This window comes from Falco biarmicus, chromosome 3 (assembly GCF_023638135.1).
Source record: "Falco biarmicus isolate bFalBia1 chromosome 3, bFalBia1.pri, whole genome shotgun sequence".
Taxonomy (NCBI): Eukaryota; Metazoa; Chordata; class Aves; order Falconiformes; family Falconidae; genus Falco; species Falco biarmicus.
Genome location: NC_079290.1, coordinates 25169128 through 25196400, shown reverse-complemented (window position 1 = coordinate 25196400; position 27273 = coordinate 25169128). Strand labels below are relative to the sequence as shown.

Genomic DNA, 27273 nt, shown 5'->3' with positions numbered 1-27273 from the left:
ATCACAGTAAAAAATATAATTTTTTACACCCTCCCCTAACTATAACTGTAATTTCCCCATATTTCAATCTGTGTCCATTGCTACTCATCCTGTCCCCATGCACTTTCAAGACCAGTCTTGCTGCAAAGCCTCCTATCAAAGGGACTGAAGACAGCAAAATCTGGTCTTGGTCTTCTATTCTTATGGCTGATCATTACACAGCACTCCCAAGTTTCTCCTTTTATGTCACATGCTCTTGCCTCCTCACCATTTTGGTATCCCTCCGCTGGACTTGCACCAGAGGATCGATATCTGCATTGCATTAAGCCGCCCAAAGTTGGTCACAGTACTTCAGCAGTGTTCTCACACGCTGACTGATCATTCCATAGACCTGCTGGTTCCACTCTTTGCTAATAAAGCCCAGACAGGACGCTATGGTTTTGCTATGGGCATGTCTCTTGACAAAAGCACCTGCTGACTTGTGTTCACCTTACTGTCCACCATATCCCCAAGTCCTTTTCTGGAAAACTGCTTTCCATTTAGTTCATGACCCCTGCTTGCACTGCTACATGAGGTTATTCCATTCCAGATGCAAGACTTGATACTTGGCTTTGCTGAACTTCAGGATGTTCCCATCAGCCAACTCCTCCAGCCTGCTGTAGTTTCCCTGAATTGCAACCCTGCCCTCCAACATATGGACTGCTTCCCCCCTCCCCCCCAGTATGATATAGTACAGGATTAGACATGGGAGAGTAAAGATAAAAGCCTGCCTTGAAAAAAAAAAAAAAAAATCACTTCTAAATAAAGACACCTGCCACCTTCATGGACAAATCTGTTCCTGTAACTGTTTCCCAGCCAACACGTAACTGCAGACAGCAAGCAGGAGGGTTGGCGAGTTAAACAACTTCCTACATGCAGATGAATTCCAGAACTTTAGGAGCAAGGAGGGGAAAAAGGTATATGAAATAAAGCAAAGGAGAGTAATTATTTTTTCCCCTCAATCTTAAACACAGAACTGTATGCAGAGATACTGTCTCTTTCTTTCCAATATTCACATTCATCTCACTGATCAGTCACTATACTTCACGGAACCTTAAAAACTATCTTGGATTTTCTCTTAGAGGTGCTATGATACTGCAGTGCAAAGCTGCTAAGGAAACCCAGGGAAGTGTGAAGCACTAGATGAAAAACCCCAGAAACTTAAACTCCTTCAAGACACAATAGTTGAACAATACAGGGGTTTGTTGTATTCATGTTTGCATCATGAATCTGAAGAATTCAGATTTCAAAATAAAAGCTTCAAACCATAGGCAGCTCATCAGTCCGACCTTTTGAAAGACATTTCCCTCTGAAACAAAAAGCTCTATTCTAGAAAGTTTCCACCACTGGGCAAGATTAAAAATGATATCCAGAACAGGAAAGATGTCGGAAGCATGAACACACAGGTCTACCCAAAGTATACCACATGTAGATTATGTTGGGATTCATAGAAGGTGCAGGTTACATGTGCCTTTGCTCTACCAAGCTTCTTTCCGTGACAAACAAAAACATGGAAGTGCAGAATAAGGTTCTGCTTTGGCCAAATGTTCAGTGGGGATCCATTTGTTTGTACCATCTGCTTTTAATTTTTTTTTCAAGTGCTATTTCCAATAGATAATAACTAACTAATCACCCACTTCCAAACTGTACACAGCTCTGAGAGCAACAACATCCTTCGGAGACAAACAAATCCAGGAGAACTGACATTTCCAATTTTGCAAACTCTGATTCAAAATGCTTCAGAACACCACTATGCGAAAAAGACCCTATACAAGATAATTATCTATTTAAGTTGGAGAGATGCACAGACTGTTAAAAGTAGCCAATTTTATTCAAATAATGTTAGATGTAATACATAATTACCTTTTCTCAAAAAAGTTACATATTTATGTGCTTTTTAGTCAAATGAAAACTGAATCCCCCCCCCCTCTGCAGAAGGATTTCAATAGAAGCCCGAGTCTTGAGTAGCCCAGTTAGGTGCCTACAAAAAAAATAAATATCAATAAATAAGGATTAGTAGAAAAGAAACTACTATTATCTCTTGGTTGCTGACATTTATGAGAAATTACTTAAATCATAATATTGTTATATGGCTATGAAGTGGGAATAGCATTAGCGAAGGATACCCTCTAACTTTAAAGCAAGTGTTGATATAGCAGAAAGAAATGCTGTAATTAAGTTGTATAGCCTTAGTCCTCCAGGCTAGCAGTTTCAAAAAGGAAAAGTTCTACAAGATTCCAAAATATAAAAATAATTTGGCAGCTGTATTTTTGAAAGAAAATAGTATCATGTAAGTTTCACCTGACTTCCCTTTAATGGAATAAACTAATGCACCACTGCTTGTCCAACTCCCATCACTGTTTCAGCCAAGCAGTGAGAAAGCCCAATAAAACTTCTAAAATTTTCCAAGTTCTTTTAATGTGTGGTTTGGTTTTAGGTGGCTTTGTTGTTTGTTTTTTTGTTTGTTTTTTTTTTTAATTATGTCAGTCATCAACCTTACACTGCTGTTCTTCCTCTCAAAGCTTTCCATATTGCAAGGTGGACAGAGGCAAAACCAGATGATCTTACCAGCTTTTTTTATTTTTCATTTGTTCTACTTAAAACTCATTTAATGAAATACTGGAGAATATAGAGGTTAACATTAGGGTTTTGCACAACTTCTTTATGTCCCAGTCTTAAGCATCATTCACTCCTCTCTCAATATATACATGCATCTATAGATACTTTTTTCAAGTGGGTTGTACTTGAAGTAAATGTCACCTTTCACAAATGTCACCTCTCAAAATTAGCCCTTTTCAGGTGGCAAAGGAAACTGTTAAAAGTAGATAATTAAATGACAACAGAAAGAGATATGCAACAATGACAAAGGAATACCTAGTCATGAGGAGAAAGGCGAGAAGACAACAAGAACCACTGTCTAAAGCTCACCATAAGAAAATAAACCTTTTTCGATTTAATTGCTGGTGTCATAACTAGAACTAGGTACCTCTGATGAATTAAGAGGAACAGGTTAAGAATTATACTTAAATATATTGCAAAAAAGACAGCAGGAATTGAGAAAAATGTAAACTTATACCAACCTCAGATCTACCACTCTGATTCAATTTCTTCTCAATGTTCATAGCCAACATTTGACTACGAAAAGACAGGCTTTTGGTCTTTTCAATAACTTGTTGATAAGGTGAGACTGCATTGTTGCCCATGACTACATGGCCCTAAAACACAACAAAAATACAGCAAATTTAACCACGACTCAGAATTCATAAGCCTTTAGTTTAAGGCTCTGCTTTCAGAGCTTTCATGGATCATTTTTCACACAGGATCACAACAGAATGAAGTCCACCAGACTTTGTGGGCAAAGAAAAACAAACAGCAAAAGTGAGAATTTCCTGAACAAAGCAAAATAAGTTTCATTTAAAAAAAAAAAAAATCAGCAAATTCAGTTGGATCCATCTGTACAGTCTTACCAGCTTTGAATCCAATTTGGCATCTAATCGCGCATTTCGAATTAGATTGACAATCCATCTTTCCGCTTCTTCAGGAGTCATATTTAGTTTATCTGCCAACATACTAAAAGATAAGACTTGTCAGAGGGATTTTATTTTACCTTTTGATGTCAGTAAACATGACTAAGGACTACGGAATACAAGTTAAACCAACAAAAATTTTGGCACAGTCCAAAATTTGTATTTGATAAATACCACATATATGGGAAGCATGTTTTCATTTGACTGAAATGGCTTTAATACATACATGAACTCCTGCACATCTCCCACCACCCTGGGACACTGTGAATAAGGAATTTATGTCCTGAAGTATACACTTACTCATTCTGAACTACATCAGCTTGCACTGAAATTTTGACCTTCGCTTTTTTCTTTTTATGTATTCTTATTAAACCTTGTCTACATTAACATTCTTTGGAAAATTGTCAATTAAGTCATCGCACCACAACATAAAACAGCAACTGTCACTATAAAGAGAACAACTGTATTGCTTTTATTCTTACTTAAATCCAGCCAGCAGTCAAGAAAGTTTAGACTAATTAGTTCAGGAAAGTGTTAGGCAATAAACTGCAGTCTGAAGTTTCAGGAACAAGAGACATGAGAGTTTGGTACAGACAGATATGCTATACTCAAACTTCTTGCAATTTCAAGAAGAGATGGTGGGGGAAGATGGAGAAGTGAAAATTCTTAATGAAACAAGTGCTCTTGTCCAAGTGTAATTCCTTCTGATGGTGTTTCCTGTGGCTTTCCAGCCAACTCTTTTAGTTTCCTGCTGGCAGTTGGCTGACACAAGGTATTTGTAACCCTCATTCTTCCATCAGCTTTCAGACTGAGGTAACAAATAGGAGGTAAGGGCTACAGAAATGACCAAAGCGCCAGCTGGCTACACTGCATTGCACAAGAGGTCAACTTCTCACCATTTTAAAGGTTCTTGCTTAAACATATTTTTCTCCACTTGAAAAAGTGATTTTCCTCTTGACAATTACTAGTGTCAAGCAAATACTTCATATCTATCAATTATTAGCTTGTCTACCTGACTAGATTATATATATATATACTCATCTCTATACAATCTTCTCTCCTGTACGTTCTTGATCTCTCACGCTTCTCCCAACTAAAATGTAAATTCCATTTTTTGTCACAAACATGAAGTGAGATGAGTAGAAAGAAAATTGAAGTAACATAAAATACTGGCTTTACACTGCCAGCAAAACGACAACAACTCTGTAACAAACTATCTGGACTTCGGTAAAGGGGAAGTAAAATCCAACCACAGTTGTTCCTGTTCCACTGTAACTGCTAATCTGCACTCAAGTTATAATTGTAGAGTTAATGCAGGTAAGAGAACAGAAGATATCAGGGATGTAAATTTTTGTAGAAACATCAGATGTCTTATTTTTCCTAGATGACTATTTCAATAGGAAGAAGTTACAAATTGCTTTACTACCTCCAACTCAGTAGTATTAAGCACCTGACTTGAAACTATAATTTTTAACTGAAAGAACGTGGCAGGGGGTGTGTTAGGGAATTCCTGTGTTTCTCTTTTAGAAACATCAATAAGAATCAGATAAAATAACTCCTCCCACAGATGACCACAAGAATGGCTACTGCCACTGTACTGGGGATTAAGCAACCTACCAATGGGATTGAAGTGTGGAACCTCTATCCTTAGAGACAGTCAAGAATCAACCAGACAAGACCTTAAGTAGCATAATGGAACAGTGCAGTGAGCCCTGTTCAGAGTTTTAATTGGGTACACAGAATTAAACCAGATTACTTCCAGGGGTCCCTTCCAATGTACAGCACCTGTGTTTTGCTTTTTCCTTAACTTAAAATCCCTGTGTACTTGGAGGGGAAGAGGGCACAGAGTTCTAGAGGTCATGAAAGAGCCCAGAAACCATGCAGTGCTTTGTATCACCTAGCAGGTAATTCTATCTTTTCCTATTATGTCTATGTTTTACTAGCTCAGCTTCTGCAGCGGTAACCTTTTTTTAAATTAAAAGAAAGATTATATGAACAAACATATAGCATATATGCAGCTACATGACAGAAGCTGCACACTTCTGTACAGGTATTTTCTTCCTGCACACACATTTGGAAAGCTTACAAAACTGAGACTGAAAATGACAGGGTAAGAAGGAATATAAAAAACTATTTTATCTCAACTTCTAGCTTTAGGATTTACATGGATTTAAAATTTTAACATAAAATAACAGAAGTTATCAAGCAACAGCTATCTTTCAGTGAAACAGGTATCTCTATTAAAAACCCTAAAACTTTATCGCACTTTTGATGCAAAAAATGATCTTATTCCAGCACTTGTGGCAACTGGACTCCATTTTAGGGTCTCCTTGCACACTACACTGAAGTGGCCAGCACCACTCCAAGTGCCTGGAGGTGTAACGTGGAGGAGGTACTTGCCTGGTAAAGCAACACATACTGCCAAAAAACATTCTCTATCCTTCCAAGGCAAACGCACTGAAGATCTATCCTGAGTACAGATACATAACAAACACCACCATTCTCCTATTGCACTGTCAACATCGGTATCTAATACTCTCAAGAGACACAAGCTACAGCTCAGCCCCATACATGTTTACAGTTCAAGTAATAGTGACACCTTCAGATTTACAAATACATATTAATACCATTAATGCCAAGGAACGGAAGCAAGAAAAGCTGTATTTGAGATGACCATTGTTTATAAAGATCCCCACTATAATCCAATAAAAATCATCAAATTATAATGAAATAATTTTATTAAAGAATACTGTCTACCCTTTTCAAGTTACAGGTCATTTCAAAGGCTAGTTTTACAATGGTAGTTTCAAAAATAGTTGTTTAGACTATTTCTACCTTTGTTTTAAAAGGAGATTCACTTACTTGGGTCGTGCTAGGGAGCAAGTGTTATTTAACTTCTTTGCTTAAAAGGCTAGTTTACATATGAAGATGTGCGGAATTCAGTAAACAAGCCTATCTTGTACTGCACACAGAATTAAAATATATAGCAGAATAAAGCATATTCAGCTCTTCAATTAAATACAGGCATATCAAATGAACCAAAACACATTCTGAATCAATCTATTATTCTCTGTTAAACATGATATTTCAAACAGTAAACTATTGCAGGATGATTCAGGATGTATAAATTTTAAAGTTACAACTGATAAAGCAACTACATACTTTGGAAAAATGTCTGCGGTCCAACAGATGCGAGTAGTTAAAAAAACATTAAATGAGCCATCTATTTCCCATTTAACATAAAGAATAGCAGATTTCCCACTAATTGTTTTCAAATTTGTTCTGAATAGTTAAACAGTACTTATCAAGCGCCGTGGTAAAATGGACTAGTTTTCAATTCCAGGAATACCAGTGGAAATCACTTGTGGACAAAGAAATGCAAGAACTATGCCTCAAATGTTTAATTAAAAGCACTTCGACTGGCTTCAAAATTTCTTTAAAACCAAGTCTGATATGCACTAAGAAAACCTTATACGCCCAACTTCAGCTCAAATCTATTATTACAGTTTGCACAGAAATTGAGGCTTACGTCCATCATTTAAAACACAATGACCTACTGAAAAGAATCTCATTACTGATGATTGATTCCACATACGACTACCTGAAGCGATACACACATGGTAGGAATATCCATGTCAATCTGAAATATATGTCTCAAAAGTCTGTCACTTGCTTCTAAACACACTATAATGCTTATATATTTATGAATCGGACATAACAAGGAGAACCAACTAGAATATTGTACTTTAAGCTGAAATAACCACATACAGCACAAAAAAATAGGAACCGTAAAATAAGTAATAAACATTAAACAAATGATAACCACCTACCATAAACCTTGACTTGTTAAATAAAGCTTATTATTTTTGCCATAATGAATCACTGGTATGTTAACCCACACTGTTAGCAGTATCTTTTGACAGAGAGACTTAAAGCATACTTAAGATATATCTTCCAGACTCTGCTCATTGATTAGAGCCAGATCAAAGAAGCAAACTTCTCAGAAAGACATCTTTAGTTAAAAAAGCTTAAACAACCGGGTTCACTGAAAACTTGTGCTTTAGTATGTGCAGTATTTACCAGACTAAAAAAAGTTATAGGAAGTAGCAAGACACTATCAGGACTTACACATTCCCCAGAAATTCATCCCTAAGAGGGCTATATTTACATTTCTTCTTCCACATACTTCATCTGAAATCACTTTAGGCAGAGTACTGCACATGTAGGGATAAAGGGGTTTTGAATAAGTATTAGCCCCCTTATAAAAATTAACATTAAGTATGGAAAAGTTTTGCCCACAGCGCCTAGATTCAGTTTACTATTATGGCTATGCTTAAAACGCAATACACCACAGCTAATTAAAATGCTCAAATTCACTGTTTGCCTTTTACACTTAAAATCATTGACTATTTTAACCTGACACAAAGAATAAAAAAAATATTTCCCAAATGCACTGAAGACAAATGTGTCACCCAGTGAACAGAGATTAGAAGCGCTAAGAATCTTTGTCCTTTTTTCAGCTATCCATGAGAGAGCAATCCCTTCAACAAGCTTGCAAAACTAAAGACAATTTTCTCCCAAGTCCTTTTCTTTTGAAGTCAAGCAGCGTTAAAGTGCTTCCTCAAAAGACCAGATGCACACATTTGCTCTGGATGCAAGCTGGTAACAAGACTCCATTGGACTTGGTAAGAGCAAAGGAAGCTCGGGGTGAGACCTTACTGCTCTCTATAACTACCTGAAAGGAGGCTGTTAAGGAGGTGGGTGTCAAGTCTTTTCTCCCAGGTTACAGGCAACAGGACAAGAGGAAATTACCTGAAGTTGCACCAGGGGATGTTTAGATTTGATATTAGAAAAAATTTCTTCACTAAAAGGGTGATCAAGTATTGGAACAGACTGCCCAAGGAAGTGGTGGAATCATTGTCCCTGGAGGTGTTGAAAAGATGTGTAGATGTGGCAGTCTAGGGACATGATTACCGATGGACTTGGCAGCATTAAGTTTATGGTTGGACTCTTATGATCTTAAGAGTCTTTTCCAACCTAAATGATTCTGTGATACTACGGTTTAACAGCTTTGATTTCTGCTGTCTCAAGAATCTCTTCATTGTTCCCTACCGTGGAGATTTTTATAGCATTCAGAGTTTAAGGGATGTGGAAGTATGGGGAACAGGGGCAAAGGCCAAGGTGAACGGTATCTCAAGCATGTGTAACATCTTCCTGCTTAGCTTTTACAACAGAGGCAATGGACTTGACTCATAAGTCGTCTTTTACAAAATATTTGCCCAAGTGACAGACATCATTGCTAACAAGAACATTTTGTTACAGCCAGATCACTTTGTACCACAGGGAATAAGATCTATTGTTTTCTATTTAAGTAATGAATAAAACAATACAATTCCAGTAATTTTCCAAGAACACAGCTATAAGACAGACAAGGCTATCTGCATTTACCAAATATAAATTTAAGCAACTGCTGTATATGCAACCTGTCTTTATTTAATATTACTACTCTGTATCAGTATGTGTGGAATTCGCTTCAAATTAAGACGACACCTGGACTTTGGTGATTCTGGGTATGAAAGTTCCCATTACATCTAGTAGAGATCTAATTTGACACCACAACACAGTTTTGGCTTGAAAGCACTGCTTGTTTAGGGGGCTAGGGTGGTAGAGAGGTTGTTTTAAAGTTAACCACTTTAACTAAAGAATTCAACTTTTAAATACAATTGTTTCAATTTAAGTACATCACGTTAAAGCAATGAAACCAGAAAGGCCACTATCCAATTAGACTTTAGTTAATAATGTTTGTTTTATCTGATGACTGAATATTATACTAAGTTTTACACTGTTTGTCAAACCGTCAGTCATGACTGCTTTTTCTGTATCTTACCCAATGCTGATACATTGATGGATGCGACAAAAAGTCTCAAATATAAAGAGACGGGCATTCTCAATGAAGTCCTCAAGGCATGCCACTAAGAAGAAATCATTCACAAGCACCTGCAAATATGAGGAGAAAGGGAACGCTGAGAACAAACATAGTGGTAGTTCACTGGTAGACACCATCAACAAGCAAGATTAGTGAACAGTTCTTTGTATATTCCAATATGTGAAGAAAAAGCTACAGATATAGCAGAAGTTTTCATTGTTCTGAAGCTTGCCAAATTAAAATCGCATCTTAACAAGATCACTGAGATCTGACTCAAGAGAACAAGGTCTACTGCTGTCATAATTCTGCTGAAGACCCCTCCAGTACATAAAGTTGAACTCCTCACTCATATTGTAGGATTCTTCTTTCACTCTGTAATTTGATCAGCATTCTCTTTACAATGCAAACCAGCTTATTCAGTAGTGCAAGTGTGCTTATAAAGTTCAGATTACAGGACCACCAGCCCTATGCAGTGAAGATTATAAGTCTTCTAACTTACTTCGTGACTAATACTAGTGAAAGGAAAGCCAAACCAGAGGCTGTAAGAATTGGTACTAGTGTTCAGCTATTAGAAATACTAACTTTTACACCAGTCAACCCAAGTGTTGGGTATCTTCAGCTGTCCACAGTAGTCCAAGAATATGTATTTAACTATCCTAATGCTATTTCACATTATTTTTCACCACTGCAATTCCAGGATGCAGCATCTTTCACAACTAAAGGCAAATCCAAGCTTTTCTTCAAGCACTTCTCAAATAGTAATGGAAAAGCTGAAGTTCAGCCAAATGCACAATTACCTGTTCATTTCTTGTTCTAGAACTGCTTAACTAAAACCCCATACCACTACAATCCTCCTACATGCATGAATTAAAGCCCATCAGAAAATATTGGCAATGGAATCAAACACTACCTAACTAAATTAGCGGGCCACTGAATTTTAGAGATTTTTACTTAAAGGAAGACAACTCTTGTAAGTGTTATGAACCTTACTGTTTCACACTCTCTCAGCTTCTTCTGTGCACCATCGAAATCAAAATTGACATACAAGCATTCCACAAACTCTGTGATAGGGTCCCTGTAGGTATAGGACTCCTGCCAAAAAAAATTATAACAGTATTAGAAATCAAGGTCACAAGGTCATTCTAGTATTCTTTATATTCTTCAACCATAATTTCATACCATAAACAAGTCCATTCATCATCATAAAAAAATAAATTAAACCTCCCAATTCCTCCCACAAAAGTGCATAAATGTGCTTTTTTCCCCCTCCAATAGTCTGGTTAAACAACCAGAAGTATAGTTTCACCAGCAGCATTTAGTGCTGCAGTCTTTGGGTTAGAAAAATGTCAGACTACAGCTAGTCCGGTATAAAACCTCCAAATTTCTTAAAATATAGAACAGATAGTCTTCCTAAATTCTAATTTCAAAAGACTACTGCAACACCAAATCCTCCATACTTAGAAGTTGAATGACTTACATGGACAACATAGCTAACACAAATAATGCTACTTCCTGTATACAAAATACTTGAATTTATTTTAGTATTACAGGAATTACTCAACTTTCTCAACTACAAGGCAGGAACAACACTAGATCTATACACATTTGTGTAAATTAAGATGTAATTAAACATCCTATGATGTGTCTCTAACACACATTCATAGACAGTTTAACTCAGTATCTGTCAATATCTACTTTAGCACAGAGCAAGATCAGCAGACTATGGGAATTACTAGGAGTGGTATTTTTTTCTTCTGGATCGGAGTTACTTTTCCTTCCCAGGAGGAGTGCATTTATACTTTCATTATTTAGGTCTTATAGGTAAAGGGTTTTTTTACATAAAAATTGCACTTTAGTTAATGTAATTAAAATCCACCATGTAAAAAAAAAATTCTTGGACTGATCACCTCTAAATTTAGACACAGACGGATTACCTATCAGTTCAATATTTGCAAACGTATTGCACATATCAGCAATCTCTAGTAGAGCAATCAGCCTACCATATGACATTTGACAAAGCACTTCATTCAATGCTTTGTTTTTGCTATGTAGACAAGTCACTAGTTATCCTGTCTGATCTGCTTTCAAAACTACAAAACCTCTACCACTTCATGATTTAATAAAATGAAGTATAGTGAAGAGTACCAAGAAATAAATCTCTTATCAGGTATTTCAAAAGTAAAGCCAAATTTGGTATTTTCAGAAGGAACAACCTAATGACCCCTTTTTTATTCACACCAATTGTACAAGAAAAAAGAAAGCAAAATAGGTGTGAAATGTTACTTTACTTCTAATATTACAAGTTCATATTACATTAGAAGTTCAATGCCAAAATTCATGGTTTTGCTTAAGATAAAAGAAAAGTCTTAACACTTAACTAGTTTATAGTCCATATGATACTTGTTAACACTAATGCTAAATAAAAAACAGCTTAAGAGATGCTTAAAATTTGATCTTTGCATTGACTGTGCTCTGTATATCCATGCCAAGCATTGATGATATATAATTGATTGCTAGCCTGTCATGCTGTTATTATTCACAATGTATGTTATTATTGTTTGAAGCATAATAGCTTGTATACAAACTTGCATGCTGATTGCACATAATCTGTGCCCTAACTCCCTGATCGCTATCAAGCACAGTTCTTTTATTGCTCTTGTCCATGTCTACATCATGAAACTATGACAACAGAAGCAGTTTCAAGGAAATGCACATAAACACAGAACAATGCACACAATTCAGTGGTTTTGAAATGTAAACAAGATCCCTTACTCATACAACAATTCCTTGTGGGGTGGCTAAGAAGTCACTTCACACGTGTCACTGAATTTTCTGCATTTAATCATACAGGAAAAGCAAAATGGAGTGCATATTCGATTTTACTCCTTGCTTGTTGACATGAAAGGAGGAAAAGATTTATTCTGTCCAGCCACTAACTGACATGCATTTTACTTCACAGTGATTACTTAGTTCAGTGAAAGAAAGTGAACACCAAAATACATAAGCAGAAGTCCTAAACCAGGCATATTATTAGAAGCAAGTTATTATGAAGTCTCAGTAACAAAAGAACAGAAATACCAGCTAATTCTGTCCTTACCTGCTGAATAACCTTGACTAGATCTTTCAGCACTTGTCTACGTTTACGAACATCCTTATTTGTTATGACTGCAGTAGTCAAGTACCTGAGGATATGTGGGCACATTGTCTGAATTGCATTGAGATACCTAGAAAGAAATACAGACAAAGCTCAGATAACACAATTTTTCATCAAAACAGTAGTCATGCTAAATATCTTGAGTGCCTTTTAAGCAATGCAATACCAGGGCTTGTGACTGACCATTTATTCAAATATAGAAGGATGATTTATTTTTGTTAATCTTGTGATCATCTTTTGGGACAGGGGGAGGTGGGAGGAAAACAATGGGAAGAGAAGGCAGCAGTGTGCTAGGAAGAGAAGAAAAGGGGCTAGCACTGCAAAAGAACAGTCCATACACTAAGTTTAGGTCAACACCGGCCTAAGCCATCAGCTACACTGATTTCACAACAGGAGTTTTTGCAGGAGCACACAGAACCACAGAAAGTCTGTTTTTTATACTATCATCTAAGCCTGCAACTTTCCTGTTCAACTGTCCAATAAATTAGCCCACATTTATAAGTGAAAAGTAAAAATTAAAAAACAAGCTAACACATACACTACGAAACAAAAAACCCCGCTACAGATTACCAGGCTACTGGGAACACATGGAAAAATTCCACTGCTTTTCTTTGGTACTATTCTCCTATCCTAATACATTACCTCCAAGCAAGTACTAGAAGAACAAAGCTTACAAATAATTTCTCAGTGTTAAGCTGTTCTACACTCCCAGACCTACCAGTAATCCCAAAAATGGCTGTAGTGCTTCAAATTTCATTTCTATTCTCAAATTTCCCTCAAGAACTCTTAAATATGTTTTGTAATATCAAACTAGAAGAATACCTTTCCCTACAGCCTACCACATCCCTAGAAAAGATGTGGTAGGAGTTTGTAGTCTAGCAAAACTACTTATTTTGTCCCCACTTCGCCTGAAGCACCAGAAAAAAAAAAAAGAGCTGGTTCTTCCTACTTCACCATCCTTTCTCCTTGAAGGGGAAATACAGCCATGAAGAGAAACAGATTATACACAAAAATTCAAAAAAAAAGGCTTGGGAAAAAATATTCAAAATGTCATTAGAACTTCCGAAAGCTTCAGGATGAAAACCGTTCAACAAGTTTGCATAATCGAGATCTGCCTTCATTCTGATTTAAAGACCCCAACATAGCACAACACAACTTACTGTGGTTGATAGAGAAAAAGGTCAATGATATTGTCTCTCCCTTTAGGATGATTAAAAAACACAAACAAAGACCAGTGTATGAGCCATGTTCTTTGCTGAAGAGACTGTAGCGGAGAGCTGACAGACTAGAAGAAAACATAACAGCATTTTAAGTTAAATAAAACACAAAGTCTGCATGAACACTAATGCGTTGAAACCTGTAATTTTTGAACAATTTATGATTTTCCACTGCCTCCTTTTAGCTGTTACCACTCTCCGGCTGAGTTTGACCTCCAGGTTTTTAACCTGTCATCTGTTAAAAAAATAAGTCTACTGAAAGTTATAACCAGGATATATTTTCCAATATTGTATTCTAAGTTGTTTGCCAAAATTTGTATTCTGGCGAACTAAAAGCTATGCTCTTGCCGTAACAAAGACCACCACGCTAACGTAAATTATTACTTCCTTTTTGAATTCTGAATTTTATTTCTTGTATTCCCTCTTCTTGTGATCTAACGAACTACTTTGCTTCTGTAGCTTTTCAGTTTCTCTCTCTTTCTAAAGCCTCACAAGAGCTTTTTTGCCATACACTCTCAGACAAGGAAACACCATAACCACTTTCAGCCCAGAAACAAGAGTCTTCATTTAAACCAGCTGATAATGCACAAATAAGGATTCAGCTCTAAGGATCTGTATCTGGTCCAAATTTCAGCAGCACTTCAAACAGCCTGCAAAGCAATGTGTTGAGAATGAACTGACATAGCAAGTAACAATAACTCTAAAGAGCACAATTATGATTCCATCAAAAAAAATACTAGAGTCGAACAAATAACTCATTCAGTAGTCTAATATAATCATATAGGTTCATAAAGATTAGAAAATTGGAGAAGTTTCTTAACATTATCACATAGATTATGAATTATTTGGGGGTGGGGGCAGGGGGTACCCACAAGAAAAAACCCAAGCCACCAAACATCCTTTTCAAGATTCTGGTTCAGGAGAGTAGAACTCTCACATTTCAGATATGGCCACTGAAGCCCTATAAGCAGGGAGGAAGATAGATAGAGAAGACCTTAATCACTTCAGTTGCTCTGAATTAGTACTGCAGCCCTTCCCTTTCTTTTCATGTTCTTGGTGCTCATCCAAACTCAGGAGCTAGTGAGGAAGCTGAATTGGCTGAAAACTAGTTATAAAAACAAGTTGTCTTGTATCTTGTGTCATCAGTACTATCTTCATGTTTAAAGAGTATAGTTTAAATTACATGCATTTTATTGTTTACAGAAAATGAACAGTACAACTCTGAAATATAAGCAGCAAAATATTTCACACAATGACACCTCACCTCATCCTTGAGACTAGTTTTTTTGTTTACTGGAAATACCTTAAAGTTTTTGGCTACATTTCCAAATGTGGTAAGAGGGAAGCAGTAATCTGAAAAAGGAAGCTTTGCTACTTTCATCACAAGCACTCTAAGTCTCCCACTATTATGAAGGAAGTATCCAATGAAAAGGTGATAAACTACTCCTAAACAAGGCTGCAAATGATTCATAACAGAACTTGAATACTACCAACATGACCAAGATTTTACTTACATTATTATCTATTGTCTCCTTTAGCCTTGTGAGATCTTCCATGGCTGCATCCCAATTCTGCATCAGAATTTCAGATGCCAGTTTTCCCCACAGAGAACTCAAAGCATTTCTGTCTGTTGCTGGAACCTATTTTCAAGAACAGCAACAAAGTCATACTCCTTGGGTTTGGTGGGTTGCTTTTTTTTTTTCATTTACTTTAAAAATATGAAAAATATCTTTGGCAGTATTTTTAATTTACAAGATATCAAATTTACATGGTCCTATCTTTTACTTTTAAAAAAAGTACTTCATTTGTATTCAGGTACAGAAGAATAAACAGCAGTTAAGCTTCTGAAGTAGAAACTAGAAAGTCCTGTCAAAGTAAGATAAAGCTTCATGCTGCTGCAGCTTAAGTTAAAACAAGAACAAAATAAATGGCTGAGCACCAGTAGACACACTGGTTTAAATCCCCCCGCAATGCTTCTAAACTACTATAACAAGGTGATTACAAAGCAAACTCCTGAAGAACTCCTGATAGTAGGTAACCACTTTGGAAAAGCTAATACTCCAAGTTCTTTCTGCTAATGCCATGCCAAAAGGCATACATCTTACTGAAATGTCCAGTAGAACTGCAACTTTGCAGTAGTATATCTGTTTCCTGGAAGGGTAGTACTAAGGTCAAGCTGTGTTAGTTCTATACAGGAATGAATTACGCTAGGTCATTCACAGTGTCAAATTCTGTTCTTAGCTCAGATACAATAGCTCTTTCATAGATTATGTTTCATCACACAGAACTTTAAACAAATCTTCTCCTATTAGAATTAGTAACAAAATTCCTATACCAAGACATTACCGGCACAAAAACAGTACTCACTTTTTGAAATTAGTTCTTTGACATGTAAGAACATAATGCTAAGCCCTGAATGAAGGCACTAAGAATTAAGGGCAGCTGCCCCAAAACCTACATATGTAATTTATTTCCACTCTCAGCACACAGAATGCACCTACAACACTAGAGTCAGCTTTATCATCAAAATTTAGACTAAGAATTCAATTCATTCCTACTTTAAACCCTATTCTGATTAAAGAAGCAAAATTGGGAATCTTTAATTACTGTCAATCACAAGTATTATCGTTATTTACTCTAGCAGTATTTCAGAAAGTTAATGATATTTTTAGATGGGACTAAAAATTAGACAGCAAGAAACAAACCTCAGCACAGGAACCACTACACATTTTCAGTATTCACTCCACATATCCGTGAAAGATACATGGTTTAGAAGATGTTACCTTCCATGCAACCAAGGTGTCACTTTAGCAGATGCTTTTAGTTGAGAAGGTTCACATGCACAGTGCTGGTTCCAAATCACATACTTACAGTTCACTATTCACAACAACTGCCTTCAAATACTGCAGCTGTTCCAGCTACAGTATCTGGATTTTCAAGCAGTTACCTTAAATTTCCATTTGTTAGTAAAATGGCACATTCACTGACCACCAACAATAAATTTACTGTGTTGAGATTCTTACAAGACACTAAACCTTCATTCTCAAAATTCTCTCCCACCACTAACAAATGATATGAATTACAACAACATGAAAAGAGTTGCTTCAGACACGATGGATCTGGTTCTACAATTCTCATTTAGGCTGTTTATATTTCCTAGGCAGACGACTTATACTCTTAAATCCATCACAAAATTCAAGAGAAGACAGATGAGAGTTCAGATAAGAAGTTGGCAGTTCACCATTACCACCAATTACATTCAGTCCACCTGCTGTTGATTGTATCTATGCACAAAAACAAGTATTCATTTTACTTTTTTTAAAAAAGTATTTTTTTCCAGAATACATTTACAGTGAGGAAAGCAGTAGTATTCCATAATTAAATGTTACCATACATTTAAAGGACAGTTCTGAATTCAGCATGAAAATACCAGAATTGCTGGACAATGGTCTGCGATTATTATTAGCAATTGTTTTTACCTTTTCTTTGGTGCAGAGCAATTGTCTCAAAAAGCTCCAAAAAATTATATTTTTAAGATTAATACATACAACTTACTGGTCTAAGTATTCCATTAAAAAACCAAACAAACTGCAAAATGAAACCAAACCCAACAAATACCCAAAACTCACCAGAACTCTAAAGAAGTAGAGATATTCTGCAGCTCCTGAGTAATTACCACATTCATACTGGAATTTTGCATACCTGTAGAGCGTGTCTAGGTACTCCTGCCTAAACTAAGGAGGAACACAAAAAACATTTTTCTTCACTAGGAAAAGAGAAACATGCTGTTACAAGCCAATTTAATAGTAAAGTAACATTTTAAGTCTTAGGTTCTTTGAAGACATTGTACACAGGAAAGACGATAGGAAACTATAATTCTCTTAATTCATGCCACTGAATTAAAAATTACACCAATAGTTGAAAAAAAGGCGGATTTCTGCATTATCAAGTAAAGCACATCTTAGTTACAAGGATGCAGTTAACATTAAATTCCAGCTTCATTTTTGTTTTATACAAAACTCCAGAGTATTCAGACAGAATTCCTAATGCCAGTATATTTTATCTATTAGCTATGTTGATGTAAGACAGGCCAAAATGCAAGTCCGTAATTGCTCAAAGCTGTTGAGGGAGGTTGAGTGGAGATATTTAGAAATGAATTCAGATACAAAAATTGAAACACTTACACCATGCTTCTCAGCTAAATAGTCAAACAGCATCCGACCATCCCTGTAACAAAAAGATAAACCCCACTGTTTTTAAAAAACAGATTGTCACCATGCAACATACTAGACAACCTTTAGCTGTTAAAAATAAAATACCCGGAATATAAATTTTAATACTCCTCCACTTGTGCAAAAGCAATTGCAGAAACAGTGTGCCAACTATTCCTAGTATCATGAAGTGTAAAAAAAACTTAAAAATTATAATTTTAAATAAAGAAAGCCACCTGCAACAGTAACTAGAGTTAAGAAGGGGTGGGAGGTGGTTTTAAATTTGATGGCATTCTTTGCTTTCAGCATGAAAGTTAAATCCTCTTGTAGAGCTCTTCCCACTCTCACCTTCACTCCCACAGCAGTCACTCTAGCCATGCAATTGGAATTCAGCAGAAGATAGGAAAAAAGATCGCAAAGACTAGAGTAAAACAGAAGTAGAAAGGAAATTCATCTCACTATTAGCACTGGAACACAGTGATTAACAAGAAATTCTCTACCACAGCAAATGCCTGCAGGATGCAAAACTAAAAAAATCATCATGCTCAGTAAGTTCTAAACATCCAATTCACACGTGATCACATTTCTGAAGCTTTTTTTAATTCAAAGATAATAAAAGAATAAACAGCACTATCTAGGTCAAAGGCAAGTTCAAGTCTCCAGCAGGCAAGCATGAAATTCTCTACCAGCAGTAAGTCTCCTACAAACGACCACAGGATTTCAGATACTTATTTTTAAATAATACTTAACTTAGTGAATTATTTTTTTTCCAATCTGCAATAGATCTTGATCTGTTCTTTGAGTGAAATTTAGCACACTAGCTTTTCAATACAGTAAGAATTCCATACAAATTTGGCTGCAGTCATCTGGCAACTAGAACCACAGCTGAATTCACATACATAAATAGCAGTAAAGTATTTCCAATTTGGCATTTGGATTGTATGGTCATTAATTCTTTCTGTATTGTAGAAAGGCAGCCAAGTTTTTCTGTTCTCCAGCTCCCACTGCCCTGGGCATGCTTCTATACCTGTAGCTACCTCCCACTACGTCTCTTCTATACATTCACCTTTCAACCAATCATGCAATAAAGACATCCTGGAACAATTCATGGAACTATCATATTTGATAGAACACCCCTCCCCCCCCCCCCCCCCCCCCCCCCCCCAAGAATTAACCACAGAGAAGAGTATCAAGCTATAAATTCCTCTTGGGACAAAGCAGTAAAAGTGTACACAGCGAAAAAAAATATCTCCATTTACCCTGAAACCAACTGACTGCAAAGCCATGAGTTTAATTAGTTTATGGTATAAGATTCTACAGGGAAATGGCACATTGCCAAGGCAGCCAATGACGACAATCCTCAGTAATACAGAAGCAATGAAATAGTCTCATGAGTTTCTTCCAGTGGAACATACTTCAAAGATCAGGAATACCAACTATTCCTCTAATTTTAAAGTCAATGTCCTCTAACAGCTGCATAGCAAACAAGTGAAATATTTTGGCTTATCCTTGAGAGAACTTACACTTGCGAAGTCTCCTTTACACATCATCTTCTGCCACTTCCTAGACTTTGATGTTCCAGGCAGCACTGTCACAGATTAAAAACCACTACCTAAAGCCCTGATAATATGCAGTTCTAAGTTTCATACAGATTCCAAATCACCTGCAGAAATGCACAAAAGCCAAAGAATCGAAATTTGCTTTCTACCATCCAAAGCATGCTATACTCGGGTCAATCAGGCTGAAAAGTGTCAGTCTGCCTATTTTCCATTACTGTATAATCCCAACAATGTGGATTAGAGCTTCTGTCAAACCAATAACCAAAACTAGTATTTCTAAAGTATGAAGTTTTAAAAACAAGTTTTTTATATTTTAATTTAAAAAAAATCAGCAATGCATTAGTTCTGAAACAGAACTTGCTGTATGTGAGTAGCGGGACTAGTATTTTATAGCATTAGGCAAGTTCTATACCATGCATTTTTTGACTGCATCCCTTATATCCAAACAGGGCATTTCTGATTTGGAGTATGTGCTACTGATCAACTCCCAACTTCTGCAATCAAGGTCAAGTAACAGAACACATTTCCAAGAAATGTTAATACTTAGAATTGCAACAGGTAATTTTTTTTCCCTAGGCCAAATGTTATTATAAAAACTGGCTAGAAGCAAAGCAAGAATTGAACAAGATCTACATATATAGATCAGAATTTCAATTAGATCGGAATAGAGTTGTGATAGTATCAGAAAGTCTTTTCTTTAAGCTTAAGGTAGTCCAAATTAGTAACTTCAAGGCAGTTAACTAATGGCAATTGAGCCTTTCACTTCAAGATTTCAAAGCTATCTTCCAAAACTGTGAGTGGTTCCTGGTTCTGCATAACCACCCAAGTCATAAAAAAAAAGGTAATTCCTTTTCCTTAAGATAGTTGTCTGAGAAGTATCTATGCTGAAATCAGACACAGAGGTGGCTTATTTATCCTAACAATGCTTTTACAGTAAATCAGAAGCTTAAGTACATTATGGCAATATTAAAACAGAAAAATAACAGCTTTTTCTGAAGTGCTGGAAAGCTAACAGATTTACAGATTTCATGATTTCTACTGATGTCTTGTTTCGTGTGCACATTGAAACTCTCTACACTACACCTTCACCATTTCTGCACTGATCAAGTTCTACATTAGACTGTAATAAAAACCAAAACTAATGCACAGAGTGGAGAAAACATAGACCAAAAGGGTCAATTGGGTTTCTCAGCAAATTTGGCTAAAAGGGGAAAGGGAAAAAAGGATGGTAATCTGTACTTCAAACAAGGAGTAAATTCTAATCAATTCCTCCTCCTTCACAGACCCATCTTCTTCAGCAGGGGTGCTCCCAAATAAAGGTACACCTTATTTAGAAGGTTTCTGCAGTTTGTGCAGAACCTAAAAAAAAAAGTTTGTGCATTCAATATTTTTCTAAGGAGATTCCAGAAGCAACATTGCTGTCTTCCGTATCAGTAGATACATAAAGCTTGCCAACAATAAATCCAAGTACAGGCTTCACCTTCAAACTCAAGTCAAGCCACAGATGCTTCACCTGATGTATGCTCTATCTGAAGTATTAAGAGCAAGTAAGGCTGAAGAAGAGATCTAATTAATTTTCCAGAGTTGATAAAACATTTACAACAGTAATTACAATGCTTCCTATTTAAAGGCAAAAAGCAGTTATTTACGCTAAACAAATACCTATTTCCCTTCTGTTGAAGTTGCAGTTATGTCCCCAATGACTACAGCTGAACTCTTTCCTACAGGGCCCAGTTAGAGTTTAACCATAGAACTCCTGTAGACCTTAAACACAACATGCAGACATTCACTTACAATTACTCTCACAAGCAAAGTGAGAAGAAACTGTGTATGTCTTAAAAAGATTATTATGAGCACTATCTTACACCAACAAGTTGGCCAGTTTGGGTGGATGAGGGAGGATAAAGGGGGGGAAGGACAGGACTCATGAAAGAAGTGCACTATGAGGCTAAAAGAATGCTTATCCACCAGGCCTCACACACTAAGACAGAGAGCACTCCAAAATCTTCTGTGAAAAGTAGAAAAGAGAGAGTGGGCAGAAAATCTCCTAAAAGAGAATCTGCATTGTTTCAGCCCGTATTTCCCCTTAAAACTCCCCAAACAACCCCACCCCCCAAAAAAACCCAAACAGAAACCCCCCCAAACCTCCTCAAAACCAGTCTTGGCTGTGATTTGACTTCACTGAGTGATGAATATCGGTTGTCCAGAGTCTATTCATAAACATTATGGACAACAGAGATGCCTTATGCACAGCAGGTAAAAGCACTGAAAAGAGTAAGTTGAGTCCAACAATTACAATTACCCGACCACAAGCATCACTTAAATATTGGCTGGAAAGAAAAATATCTGTCTTTGCCATTGCTACACAGAGAGCATTCCTACCATCAACACCCAAAAGGTACAGAGAAGGCGTTCTCAGAAGTTACATTAAAAAATTACCTAGTGGACTGCATTTGCCTTGTAGTCTCTGGATCCTCAAACATCTTGACAATAGGTTCAGTTTCAGCTTGAAGCTGCTTCAGCTGTGCAACAACAGTTGTTCTCTTCTCACGCAAAGCTAAACACAAACAAAAGATTTTATTTTAATGCCTTAAGTTTTTACAGAAACCAACCTGTAATGAGATGGTGCTGACAGCACATTTGAATATGTCTTCCCAATTCCTACCTCACTTGTACTCTCAGTCAAGTCACAAAACCAGAGATATCTAACAATTAATGAACTCAATAAAAGTTTCTAACATCTGGTTCCTTCCCTGCTGTGTGGAGCGCTCATCAAGCCACTAAAGAGCCGGTATGGCTGGAGTAGAGTCTGTATTACACAAGGTATCTTCAGGCTTCCACTAAGGGAGAAACAACCATTTAAGTAGCTTCACTTATTCAAAAAAAACCTGGTAAAAAACCGAACAGTGCTACACCACTAACATTTGATTTTTCTCTAACTGAACAGGTTCTGAAAGAACATTTTTAGAATACTTAACTGAAAGTTGGCAGGAAGAATTTAAAGCAGCTCAAACTGCAAAATTAAGATTTGGAGCACTAAGCATGCTAATTAGAACATTAAACCTTTTAAGAAAAACTGTTAGGAAATAGAACTAACAGGTTTAGGGTGACTATTTTACACAGAGCCAAACTTCTTCACCAAGTGCTACCAGTGCAATAAAAAATAGTCCAATAAAATGAACACTTAAAATATAGAACACAAATATATGCTTTAAAAAAACTAAAAAAAAAACCAAAACCAAAAACAAAACAACAGTAGCACCCCAATATTGGCTATATGAGCCAAGAAACACACCAAATCAGAGAAGCCAAGCCCAAGTCCCAGGAAAGAACAGTGTGGAGGAAACCAGGAAAGTGAGCTACACACCAGGACACTCAATTTCACAGCAAACCTCTTAGGCATTTCTTTTGTGATTTGACTACATATAGTTGAAAAGGAGGTTTAATGTGATTAACACCACAATGGTGACCCAACCTAAGCCCAAGAATGACTTGCCTGATAGGAAGCCTTCCAATAAGGAGAAATTATCTCCAACTTCAGATGAATCTTGAGATTATAAAAGAGGAAGGGGAAACAAATGAAAAAAACCATTCAGGTGACTTACTAAGAGTACAAAAATATTCTCCTATGATATCTCCAGGCTCTGTAATTAGCCTGAATCTCACGGAAGAGAAGACGAAAGCAACTGTTAATTGTGCAGGAACATTTCTAAGTATAATAGCGAAGTGAACTTAGCCCTGAGTACTTAAAACAGTGAGGTCTTAAAAAAAAGAATCAGCTTAAAATTCTAACAAAGCCAGCAATTCCACAAACAAAAAAAACCTGTCTGTACATACATGCTGATAAGCACTGATACATGAAGATGACATACACCAGAATGATTTCAGAGACCTTTCCATAGAAAGCTGTGCAAGTACTCTTAACAACTGACTCCATGTAAAAGTTATTACCTCTGTTTCTGTTAATTTTGTGCTGTTGAATAAAAGCCACATATCAAACCACACAAAAAAAATCTTTCCAAACTGGTGACGTAACAACTTCAGATTGTTTCAAAAGAGTGCAAGAAAAACATTAGAAGTGTGAAAATTGTTGGACTATATGAAGGGTGAGCTCTCCCAGTGACCAAATTCATTAAATTTACTTGCAGCTATGACCTGATGAAATTACACATTTAGCAACCTGCTTAAATAAGTTGCTGTAATCCAATTATTAAAGATATGAGACTAGTTACTTTGTGAAAGTGTGCTAGGATTGTTACTTCTTGTGCTGTTTACTACTAATAACAGCAATATTATTCTTCAGCAGTTCAGAAAGGCTGGAGCCAGCAATGAAAGAGGAAAACATATTTAGCTTTGGTGGGGGTTTATTTTTATTTTTTTTTGGTTGTGTGTGGTGGTTTGTTTTTTTTTTAAACACAGCCTTGAGATGGTCTAACATTTTTTAATCAGTAGAACTAATAAGTAACCTAAAGATGAATTTATCATTACAACTGTTTCTTAGAGTACGAAAGTGAAAACCTCTGGTTTTCATTATTTGTTATCAATCCCATGCATCATTGCATACACACTCACAAACAACATATAATGCCAGCATATCAAAGATTTGGCCAAAACACTGAATGTAACATCCGTAAGTCTATCAGTTCTCTTCATGTATTTCCAAAGAGGCTAACTGCCCACACTGCAGTTTAAAGAGCCTAAAAAAAAAACAGAGTAAGGCCCAGAGTTATAAGAACAGTTGGCTCTTGTAGCTGACTACATAAAAGCACCTGAGCTTCTTCCTCCCATGATGCTGGGAAGACAGACCATAGTCTCACTAGTTTAGAAACAGGTGAGGAATTCCACAAAATAAAAAAGATGGAGAAACAGGAAGAAAGCGTATATTCAAGAATCAGGAAGGAAAAAGCCAAAACATATCAAACCAACAAACAAAAAAACAACCCAGAAAAAAAGGAACAATGGGGGTGGGGGGAGGGGGGCGGGACGGGACCCAAATGTAAACTCAAAAATCTCTCTAGTTTCTATCCTTCATGAAAGCAAGATATTCTAATTTCTTCACCTCTGCAACACTCCTCAAGAAGATAGAAATTAGTAAGTAAACAGGAAAGTTTCTAGTTATGGAGAAGACAATAAAAGGTTAAATTTCATACTCGTTACAGTACAAATTCTCATTTATTTTCTTCTAGAGAAATAGCAATTTGTATGTCAACAGAAGTGAAGAAAACCTGTTTTCAAGAAATCTGTACCTCAAAGTATAAAAACTAGCCACAGACAGATAATGGATTTACTTACAATGGAAATCTAGTCTTAATATAGTCCTTTAAAGTTTAATAACCCCAAACTATTGTGCAATAGTTTTAATTTGACAGATGTAAACCAAGTATAACTATCAGGCTATACCCTTCAAAGTGCTTGAAATCACCAAATCAGCATTGCAATACTGTAGATGTCACTCAAAAGACTAACATCCAGAGAGACCAAACCAAAACTTCCCAAGTTTAGAGGATTCTCTTTGTTTCATATTACACATCCTTTCCTTAAGGCCAAAGTTAAACAGTATTCAAGTTTGAGTGCAATAGCAAATTACCACTAGATATTATTTTAGATAAAAATAAAATTTGTTTTACAGCCTTTCTAAGTGAGCAGCTTACCATGTGGAATTTCATCAGAATAAAGATTTTTGTACACATCCATAGCAAAATCCACCATGTTGGTATCACTAAGGAGATCCAGTTTTCCTTGGAGTAGCTCTTTTTCATTGTAAATCTGAAACAAAAAAGTCTGTTTATAATACCTGAATACTATTAAATAGTTTCCAATTCTTATTATGTAGTTACCTTTATGGCACAGTTTATTCATTGATTTTTGTCCAATTACAATTGTTTTAAACTTCAAAATTCACAGCTTTGCTAGATCTCACAGCTCTTAGAGTGCTCACTACACAGCCTCTCTGTATTTCCAGTCTTGGCAAGATACTGGCAACTTCTGGCTAGTTATAAATGCCGGAACTTCAGTCAGAATATAGTAAGCATTTTGGACTACTATTCTTTTAACAGGAATATTAATTCCTATTACAACAGTGATATATATTTTAAAAAATAATAACTTTGGTCAGATTTGTCTTTCAAAGTAGTGAATACTTTCCACAAAATGACAGGCTGAACAGTGCAGACTAGCTGAATAACAGAACGATCTCAGAAGATACTCAGGATCAAACTGATAATTTAATTGTAGCACAGATCAATCTAAAATATGTTTTAGGTCTATAATATAAGAGTAAGTTTAATTTAGCTTGTGTAATTAGAGCAGTCTTCTAAGCTAGTCAAATAGTTTTTTACAGTTCCTACCCCATAATTTAACTATGAGTTGTAAACGGCTGTTATGTTTTCCAAGACATAGGTGGAGTACATGTATACCAGAGTATACTCCAAAAATACATTTGCACGAAGGCTGCACTTCAATTCACCACACCACTTATATGAACATCCTGGACACAGAACCGGCAAAAGTTTAATTCCACTCCAAACATCACATTCCTCAAGATCAACATTACAAAAATAGTTATTTAATTAACTTGAGCTGATTTACACATGTCAAAATACTAAAAACACCGCCAACATAACAGGCATCAAGCCAAGTCCGTACACTAGACACAAGAAGTGTTTAGGTCAAGTTGTCTCAACACATGCCTGCTTAATTGGTTCACTTCTGAAGCCTCAAACACCACCTATTTTAAATTCAAAGCTTATATAATTTTACACATTTTGTTTCTATCTTAAGATGGATCAGATGAGTGCTTCAGACAGACTGGTAACACTTTCGTCTAAAGTTATCTCCAGCACTAGTGGGTTCTTTACAGTAATTTAATTCAGCATATATATAAAACGACCAACAAGGAACAGCACTAGAAGGGACTTACACTTGGTTTAAACACAAACTCGTGATGACAACGGTTTAAAATTCAAGTTGATTATCAATACTACCTACACTGACGCAAGCCTCCACACCGCCCACGGCTGAGGGGGCAACACGAGTGCCCACGGCCGCGGCGCTGGTTCAAGCCGGCTGCCCCACGCGGCCGCAGAGCGAGCGAGAAAGTGAGCCGTGGCTGCGAGGGAGACATTTTGCTTCTCCCTCCCCTGAATACGGAAAAGAAGCTTCGCCGAATCCGCGGAAGGGGAAAGAGGCGCTCCCCTGTGCCGCGCAGGCGAGCGGCCCGGGAAGCCGCCCTGCGTGAGGCGCGGCTCCCCAGGCCCGCCGGGCCCCGCCGCCCCCGCCACAGGGCCGGCCCGCCTCCCCGCACGGTGCGGGAGCCCCGGGCCCGCCCTCGGGCGCCGAGGCCCAGCCGCCTCACAGGCCGGGCCAGACCGCGCAGCGCCTGAGCAAGGAGGCGGCCGCGGCGCGCCCAGGCCCACGCAAGGCACCGGCATCTGGTGTCACTCTCTGCCACCTTCCCACCTCCCCAGCCGCGCGGCCGGCTCCCCCACCCCCGGGAGAGCCGCGTACCTCCTTGACGGAGAGGAACTCCAGCAGTGGGAAGACCAAATGTCGGTCCAAGAAGTGCGCGATCTTGGTGGTGAGGTCGTACTCCGCCATCTTGGCGACGCAAAAGAAAAGCCAGAGGCGGAGCCTGCCGACGCGCGCGCAGGCAACGGGCGGCC

At 37.2% G+C, this 27273-nt stretch overlaps 1 protein-coding gene across 1 annotated transcript; it reads right to left on the bottom strand.

The window, feature by feature from the left end:
• Nucleotides 1–1825: 1825 nt before the first annotated feature.
• Nucleotides 1826–27273, bottom strand: EIF3E (eukaryotic translation initiation factor 3 subunit E). The gene is made up of 13 exons (XM_056331229.1): nt 27119–27273; nt 25264–25378; nt 22052–22169; nt 18027–18069; nt 17472–17576; nt 15357–15482; nt 13786–13910; nt 12569–12695; nt 10462–10563; nt 9433–9542; nt 3486–3588; nt 3099–3233; nt 1826–1999 (listed from the first exon to the last, which is right to left on the bottom strand). The coding sequence occupies exons 1-13, from the start codon at nt 27206–27208 to the stop codon at nt 1961–1963; spliced, it is 1338 nt and encodes a 445-aa protein (XP_056187204.1). The 5' UTR covers nt 27209–27273; the 3' UTR covers nt 1826–1960.